This window comes from Temnothorax curvispinosus, unplaced genomic scaffold (assembly GCF_003070985.1).
Source record: "Temnothorax curvispinosus isolate PA1 unplaced genomic scaffold, ASM307098v1 QBEX01015250.1, whole genome shotgun sequence".
NCBI classification, from domain to species: Eukaryota; Metazoa; Arthropoda; class Insecta; order Hymenoptera; family Formicidae; genus Temnothorax; species Temnothorax curvispinosus.
The window spans coordinates 69,750-78,644 of record NW_020225030.1 but is presented as its reverse complement, the minus strand read 5'-3'; the positions used below and the strand labels follow the sequence as shown (position 1 = coordinate 78,644).

The window sequence follows — 8,895 nt, the reverse complement described above, 5'->3', positions numbered from 1 at the left end:
CAAATTTAGATTTTGTGTTAGACATTTAGGGAGCTTTCCAGCAAGCGATACAAGTCGACACAAGTGTCGTTTTGTCTTTGTTACCTATTCATTGTCAAAAAAGAAAGGTAGAACGACGTTTGTGTCGACTTTCCTTACTGGAAAATTCCCTTAATCATTCTTTTTACGTGGAATTAGTTATTCTAATTTTTATTAATGTGAGAATACTGGAGCGCCCTGCTCTTATCTCTCTACTTCCTCTACTCTCCCCTCCTCGGGGGTGTACCGATGCTGCGCGGGCCGAATAGGCCCCGACGCGCACACACGAGATCTGGCCGCGTTAAGAAGCGGTTGTTCTTGAAGGAGAGTTATAATATACATTTATATATAGTCATTAATAAGAGTGTTTTTCTTAACTTGACCCACTCCCGGCACCACGATCCTCTCAGGTTATGGGCCCAGCACGCTTCCACTGCGCATGAAAGAAAAATCGCGTGTGCTTGTGCAGTAAATTTTGTGGGCGCGGAAAATTTCGAGGCAAGGACCTTTTATACGGTGTGCTGAGATTCGAGGTGAGAGATGGCTGATGGTGTGCAAAAAGCCGATGCGGAAATGTCGCAAGAAGCCAGTAAGTAATATTTTATGTGTTACCTTGTTACCCGAGAAAACACGGCGTATAGGTACGCATACGCATTGAAGTTCTGTGTGTAAATGCGTAATTGTACTATAGGGGTGAGTAAAAATACGCTCGTGGCGAAAGAGAAAATTTCGCGACAAAGTAAAAGCCGGGAGTGCGTGAAGTCGTTGTTCTTGAAGGAAAATGCACATATTAAACGCAACTTCATAAAGTATATCTTTTAAGGAAAAATATAAAAGAAAAGTTGTAAAATTTAAGAAAATTAAAAGTGCAAGTCGGAAAAATAAAACGGTGCGACAATGATACTGGTGTGTGGTGTGCTATTTGAGCCTTGCCCGCGCGGTCAAAAGAATTCAGTTGTTTTGGTTCCGAGAATTGATATGCGCGGCCAGAGCATAACAGAGAACTCGAAGGAGAAGGAGCGCGGTGCGTTGCGCGACGCTCGAGCGAAGGAGTAAAAGAGAGAGGTGAGAAAGATATAAGACATAGCGCGCGGCTGAGCTCTTTCTCTATTACCGAGTAGAGACATATGTTTACAAACGCGGGCTTTTGGCGTCTTTTGATCGCTGCGGCTCGGCCGACCCATGGGTATACGTATACAAATGTATGTATGGGAACATGTATGTCACACATACACGATTAAATCAGATTGAATTAATATATGCATATATCAACGGAGAGTACATATTCAATGGTGCGAAACTAGGTGTGATCTTAAGACGAGTTATTGGTGTGTTAAACTATTATTTTATATTATTTAGAAAACAGATTAGCTCAAATAATTAAACTGCAGTTTGGTTTTTCACCATCTAAATTGCGATTTAACAAACTGAAAATTTAGAGTTATAACAATATTTTGGCAATTCCAGATTAATTAACTAATAAAATTTTTACAGTAAAAAAGGATCTTCTGGATCTGTGGACATATTTGAAAATTGCATTCGATTTAGATGGAGTGCACAAAGGGGAGAAAGTGACTCTCAATGTAGAGGATGAATCTCTTCTGATAAACACAGAGTTGGGAGCAAATTACAGATCTGGTGAGTTTATTGAGTTGAAAGTCGGTGTGTATTTGGTATGAAATGTGTTGGTGAGAAAAATATATATACATACGTATATATACATACGTATATATATGAAAGAGACAGTGCTTGTGTGTATATGGGCTAGCACATATACATATAACACTCGCACACATAAGTAAATACTTTATGATCTCTTTAATTTAAAAATTGATTAACAAAATAATTTTGCAAAATTTAAAAATTAATCACTCTGATGGGTAATGCGGGTAGTATGTATTTGTTGTTCGATATTATATTACCTAAATTACTTAAATAGATGTATGAGAAGTCTTGTTGTTCGGATCATTATACGTCTGTTTGCCTTGGTGTCAGCCATACTTGTTGTTCGGTCAACTGACTCTTAGGCATAGTCCATATGGCTACAATTAAATCTTCATGCTAAAATGCAGGACTCTAATTACCAAATCTTATGCAGAGAAAAGAATGCTGTCGGATAGGTTATGGAAGAGCCTATTAATCTGGCGTGAGGACAAACTCCTCAATGACCTGCCGCTGGAGATGCCGAGGACTCCATCTGAGTGTCACCCAGCTACCGGTGAAGCAAGTGTTCTGGAAATTGTTGAAAAATCGGAGAAGCGAGATAAGGAAGGTGTGGACGGTGAGATAGGCGAGTTTGGCGACGGTGAGATAGGCGAGTTTGGCAAAGGAATGATGGTGAGTTTGTTGGCCAATATGGCTACGGTAGCTGAGGTCGCCAAAGAGGGTAAAACTTTACCTCTGATAGTTGGTAATGAAATTTTATCTGACCCTAAGACTAGTGACTACCTCAAACGCATTAAAGATAGCATTAAACCTAATCCTCCAGTCTCAAAGAAGACATTATTCGAAGATTCAGAAATCAATGAACTTCCAGCTTTGACCAAAGTTAGAATGCAAGAAACCAAAATCTCAGAAATGACGAGTGTCCTCTCGAAATTCTGTACCACTATCACCAAGACTATGGAGCAATTTAGTGCGTTGTTGCTCCAGCTGAATCAGCTGATCATGATTCAGGAAAATGTCTTGGCTGTGTCTCAAAAAGAATGTGCACAGCAGTTGAAAACAACTGAGAAAGTGTACGAATTGATTAAAATTCTGAGAGAGGAGTGGGGCACACAGATCACTAGATTTGACAATGTGGTTGATAAATTGGTCACCACGTACAATCTAGTAGATATTGAAGATGAGGGAGAATATGAGGTAAATGATAAAAGGAAACAAACTGAGTATGTGGCAACCGGCGATAATGAAAGTTTAGAATCTAAAATCTCGAGTGCAGTCAAAGAACAACTGGAAAATTTGAAACGCGAAGATTTGACGCACAGTAAGGATAAAGCTGCTAATTCGTTGATTAATACAGTTAAAGATACCTTAAAGTTTGAATTCATAAATAAAAGTGCGAATATGAGGCGTGATTACAAATTGAACTTAAATATGAAATATGAACATTTCTATGATTACTTTTCATCGGAACTTAGAACATGTAATTTACTACATATAATAGATAATTCTATTATTTCCAACATACAAGATGAAAGTGTATTAAATGAGCAAAAATTTAAAGTTAGAGATATCTTAATAAATCATATTGATCCATATTATCATGTTAAAATAGTACATATGCAAAACCCAGGGGAGATTTTAAGTAAAATTAAAGAGATTAAAAGGTGTGAAATAAATGTAACCTTTCATTCAGTAAGAAAGCAATTATACAACATGAAATATATAATCGGTAAAACAAAGGCGAGTGAATTCTGTGAAAAGTTTGAAGAGATTATTAGAAATTATGAGAATTCTCCGGGTGCCACACCTTTGTCTGAAAACGAAAAACGAGATGCCTTCTATAATGCTGTTATGATCTCAGTGCCGCAAATACAATCAATAGAGTTTGTCACCAAAAACTCTAACGGTGCGAGTCTTTCATATGACCAATTAAAACTTCTTGTTATGCAAGACGAAGCGGCGCGAAATCAGGTGTGAGGTGGGCAAAATGAGGTGAGGACAGCAAATTTGGCTAACTTGGAAAAAGTACGTTGCTATGAATGTCAAGGCTATGGACACATAGGTGCGAAGTGTCCAAGGAGAGGTCTGTCTGGCAGACAATGCTACAACTGCGGCGAGTTTGGAGACCACAGGGCGGCGGAATGCCCCAATTCAAAGAAATTCAATCAACAAAGAGGAGAATACAGGTATAATAATGTTCGTTCCCGAGGTCGAGGTATTAACCAAAGACGAGGTTTAAAACGAAAAGCTGAGTATAATGGAAAATCAGAAAATGCGAAAAGAGGAAAATATAATGGTCCTAGAGGAAAGAGCAGAAACAATTACAAAAATACTAACAATAGGTGCGATAAGGGTGGGAACAAAGGAAATAATTCAGATCAAGGGACTCAACAGAACGGCGGAAACTCTACAGAGAAAACAAATAATCATAAAGGTGAGCATGATATTTTAAATCTAGCGAGTGGTGTCGTGTCCCTGATAGCTGATAATTTCGATATCACGAATACTAAAACTAGGTGTTTGAATACTGAATCTATAAATCAAAATAGATTCTTTTCGAATTTTTTAGCAGATTCAGGTGCGACCGAACATTTAACGAATTCTAAAATTATTTTCAAGACATTTGATGAATTTGATAACGGTGTGATTAAATGTGCTAACAAAGATGAATCAGCAGACTTAAAAACGGAAAGAGCTGGAAACATTAAAATTAGACTAGAGAACGGTAACTTACTAGAAATAGACAAAGTCATTTGCGCAGAAGCTCTTACAGAGAATTTATTGTCACTACGAAAATTTGCAGAGATGGGGTTAGGTATATATTTAGACAATGAAAAGATTGATATTTTTGACCCTATTTCTGAAGAATTATTTATTACTGGTGTGTATAAAAGACCATATTGGATAATAGAACTAGAAATTCTTAAAGATAATAGCCCAGCAAACGCAAAAGGATTAAAAGATATTAAAATTTTTTAATACCTTTGAATCCCTTTTTTGGCGGAATTAGATAAAATTAAATGGGATTCGAAATGAGATGGTCCAATCCCATGGAATCCAAAAAAGAAATTTTAAAATCCATTCAATCCTATGGAATCCGTAAAGGTTATGGAATTGCATGGCATTAGATGGTTTAGGAAACGTCTCGCGCCTCCGTTGGGCGACCAAGCGCCGTTGTTCGTCGGTGAGCTTTTGTGTATGTCTAAGGGCATTACACGCACTACTGCCGACGGGCAATTGGCCCGAAAATGAGATTTATAAAATCTGTCAGGCACCGTACGGGGTCCCTTTACATAGCGGTCGAGACGAAATTTTGAACTCGAGAAGATGCCCCGGCGATGCGACGCCTAGCGGCATCGACGCGAATTGCCGATACCGCGCGGGCGTGTACTATTGTTGGCGCGTACCGCCACAGAGTTCAACACGGACACCTTTTAATCCCTATCCTGGCATTCAATGGTATTCATTTTATTGTCAGAATAGACGGAATTCAATGGAATTCAATACAGAAATTTTTAATTCTTAGTTTGGCGTTCAATAGTATTCATTTCGTTAACGGAATCAATGGTATTCAATGGAATTCATCACGAAACTTTCCAATCCCTAACCTGGCATTCAGTGGTATTCATTTCGTTAACGGAATCAATGGTATTCAATGGAATTCATCACGAAACTTTCCAGTCCCTAACCTGGAATTCAGTGGTATAATATTTTTGTGTCGGAATTGGATAGGATTCAAAAAAGACAAATTCTTTCCAAAATAAGGAATTCCATGATATTGAAACTATTTCAATCCTTTTTTTGGACAGAATGGAATTCGGAAAATCCTTAATTGAATTCCTGGCAATCCCGTTTTAATTCTTTTCAATCTTTTTTCGTTTGCTGGGAGGTATGATAAAACATCACATAAAATAGTGAACAGGCGAGTTATAGCAAATTTAGCTGAAAAAATATTAGGTGCGAGAAAATATATTATTCGTAGTGTGACAGCCAAAGAAAAGACACAAATAAACTCTGAAACTGACAAAATACCGAAAGAATCTGAAAAGAGCGTACAAAAAAATGAAATTGGTGAGAATATTGGTGAGAATATTGGTGAGAATATTGGTGAGAATATTGGTGTGAATATTGAGATTCATGATGAGATTTTAAATTCAGGAGGGAGAGATGATAAAGGTGAGAATGAGAAAGATATTGATAGTAAAGTGTACGAACAATCTAATTTTGATGTGACTATTTGGGACCATAAACTTAGTAATATTGATGAGTTGCCTATTGTAGAGATACCCAATACAGAATCGCCCTTTTTAGAAAATTATAAAAAATTTGCAGAAAATAACAAAGCGATGCTGTGGCACGTTAGATTCGGCCACGCGTCAATTGCGTATCTAAAGGCTTTACAATTAAAGTTTTCTGATAACAAACAATTAAAGGAAGCAGTATTTGACCAATCTCTTTTAGATTGTGAGGTGTGTAAGATTTCGAGATTCAATACTTTGCCTTTTAAAACTACTCGTAGGAGAGCGACAGAACCGTTACAGATAATACATGGAGATGTCATGAGTCCGATTACACCACTTTCTCATCCTAAGGGCTATAGATATATTTCAGTGTGTATAGATGATTTATCTAGATTAGCAATGGCATACCCAATGAAGACGAAAAGTGACACAGGTCACTGTTTAGAGATGTTTGTGAGAAGTGCTCGAAACCTACCAGGTTATGACGCTAAGGTGTGTTATTTGCGTACTGACCAGGGAACGGAATATACGGGTGGCTATACAATCGAGGTTTTAAATAAATTAGATGCGGAATTACAACTAGCATGTCCTGATACACCTCAACATAATGGGGTCTCTGAGCGCTTCAATCAGACAATCCAAACTAAAGTAAGATCATATATTTATGATGCAAATTTACCAGAAAATTTATGGAACTTAGCCTTAAGTGCAGCTGTTTATGCTTATAATAGAACTCCTCACAAATCCAACGATATGCCATTAGAAAGATTTGCCTCACATCATAGCTTTCACATAGATTAAATTAAGAGATTTGGGTGCGTGGCTTATATTAAAGTTCAAAGAAAAACAGGTCCGAAATTTAGATTTGAGGGAAGGCGAGTTATTCTGGTGGGATATACTCCTACGGGATATATATTTCTCAAGCCTGAGGAAAGCAAATATTATGAGAGTAGAAATGCAAAGTTTAATGAAAAGATTGTATACAGAGATAAATACAAGAAAAGTGACATTAACGATCTTCTTTTAGTCTTAGAAGAAGTAGATAAAGAAAAATGGTTCGTTTTTAATAAAGGTGAGAACAATAAAGGTGAGAATAAACCCGAAGAGTTTTTAAAACCGGAGGGAGAACCCAAGCGTAAAAGAGGTAGACCTAGAAAAATTGAATTAAATCCTAAGATATTAAAACCTGACAATGAAGCAGAGACTAACGGTGAGTCTGTAAATGATACTAGTTGTTCTAACCTACAAATTGACGAAAAGTTAAAAGCTGATGCGTTATTCAATGCAGAATCTGAACAAGCAGAAATTAAAGATAATGATGAATTATATCATGCTCTTTTAGCTGATATTAATCTAGACCCTATTAACTATAAAGAAGCTATGTTGACAAAAGATAAGAGACTGTGGCAGAAAGCAATCGAAGACGAATTAAATTCTATGAACAAAAATGAGGTGTGGGAATTGGTGAGTCGTCCAACAATAACAAGTGATGGTAAAAAGGCTAATATTATAGATTCAAGGTGGGTTTTCAAACAAAAGATCGAATCAGATGGGAAAATTAAACATAAGGCGCGACTTGTCATTCGAGGTTTCAAAGATAAAAACTATTATGAACTAAGGGAGACATATGCTCCTGTATCAAGATTGCCTCTGGTGCGTTCTGTAATCGCAATAATTAATAAACACGATTTAGATGTTTGCCAATTGGACGTGAAAACAGCATTTCTTAATGGAACTATTAGGAATGTTTGGTGTAAAACTCGGGGCAGATGGCGCCATGGCGTTTAGTCCTGTCATGGCGGCGTCACCAACACTAACTCAATATACATGTATGCATTGATGTATGCGTGAGCTTATCTGTGATACTTCGCGGCTAGTTCGATTCATCAAAAATGTCGAAATATCGAAATATCGAAATGTCGAAATATCGAAATATCGTGTAAACATTACAGATCTCACGGATGTGCTCACAGATACACCAACACATACATGTATATTGAGTTAGTGTTGGTGACGCCGCCATGACAGGACTAGACGCCATGGCGCCATCTGCCCCGAGTTTTACACCAAACATTCCTAATTGATGAGGAAATTTACATGGAAATACCTGACGGTGCGAATTATACTGATAAAGATAAAAGGGAAAAGGTGTGTAAACTTAAACGAGCCCTTTATGGATTACGTATAAGTCCAAAGCGTTGGAATATCAGATTCACTGAAGCTGCTCTGAAAATGGGACTTCAGAATTCAGAATTAGAACCTTGTATGTTTACTTGGAGAAATGAGGATAAGTACTTAATTTTGCTTTTATATGTAGATGATATATTAGTGGCGAGTAATGATAAAGATAAATTAGAAAAGGTTAAGACAGGTTTAAGTAAAGAATTTGAAATGACAGTATTAGGTGAACCAAAAGAATTTCTGGGTATAGCTATAAAGCGAGACAGACAGAACAAAATAATTGAATTAACCCAAGAAAAATATATAAGAAAAATCTTAGCTAGGTTCAACTTTAGCGAAGCACATGCTCAGAAAACACCAATGGTTACTACTCAAGTAGCTAACAGAGAGAGAAAGTTGCGTGAGACGGACATTGACGATGATATACTATTAACTACAGAAAGAAAACGTTCCTTATAGAGAAGCAGTGGGCAGTTTGTTGTATCTGGCAGGTGCGACGAGACCCGACATTTCTTATGCTGTTAACGTATTAAGTAGACACCAAGTGAATCCAACTACTGATGATTGGAAAATGGTTAAAAGAGTGTTTAGATACTTGAAAGGAACGAAAAGCTTGGGGCTAAGATATTTTGGTGAGACAAATGATATACAAAGTTATTCTGATGCAAGTTTTGCAGATTGCAAGAATTCTTTAACTACATGTGGATTTGCGATTACATTATATGGAGATGCGATAATCTGGCGAACACATAAACAATCTTATGTTGCGTTATCAACATGCCAAGCAGAA

General features: G+C 37.2%; 1 protein-coding gene across 1 annotated transcript; it reads left to right on the top strand.

Moving 5' to 3' along the window:
• The first annotated feature begins 210 nt into the window (after positions 1 to 210).
• Positions 211 to 7,712, top strand: LOC112465496. The gene is made up of 5 exons (XM_025033059.1): positions 211 to 607; positions 1,513 to 1,656; positions 2,117 to 2,880; positions 3,676 to 4,117; positions 6,997 to 7,712. Exons 1-5 carry the CDS (start codon positions 559 to 561, stop codon positions 7,710 to 7,712), a joined length of 2,115 nt encoding a protein of 704 aa, XP_024888827.1. The 5' UTR covers positions 211 to 558.
• The last annotated feature ends 1,183 nt before the right edge of the window (positions 7,713 to 8,895 follow it).

Excerpts from the sequence above, each read along its gene's own strand:
- LOC112465496 (XM_025033059.1), top strand. The coding sequence starts at position 559 with ATGGCTGATGGTGTGCAAAAAGCCGATGCGGAAATGTCGCAAGAAGCC. Across the intron at positions 608-1,512 it reads GGAAATGTCGCAAGAAGCCA|TAAAAAAGGATCTTCTGGAT; the intron begins GTAAGTAATATT and ends AAATTTTTACAG. Across the intron at positions 1,657-2,116 it reads GGGAGCAAATTACAGATCTG|AGAAAAGAATGCTGTCGGAT; the intron begins GTGAGTTTATTG and ends AATCTTATGCAG.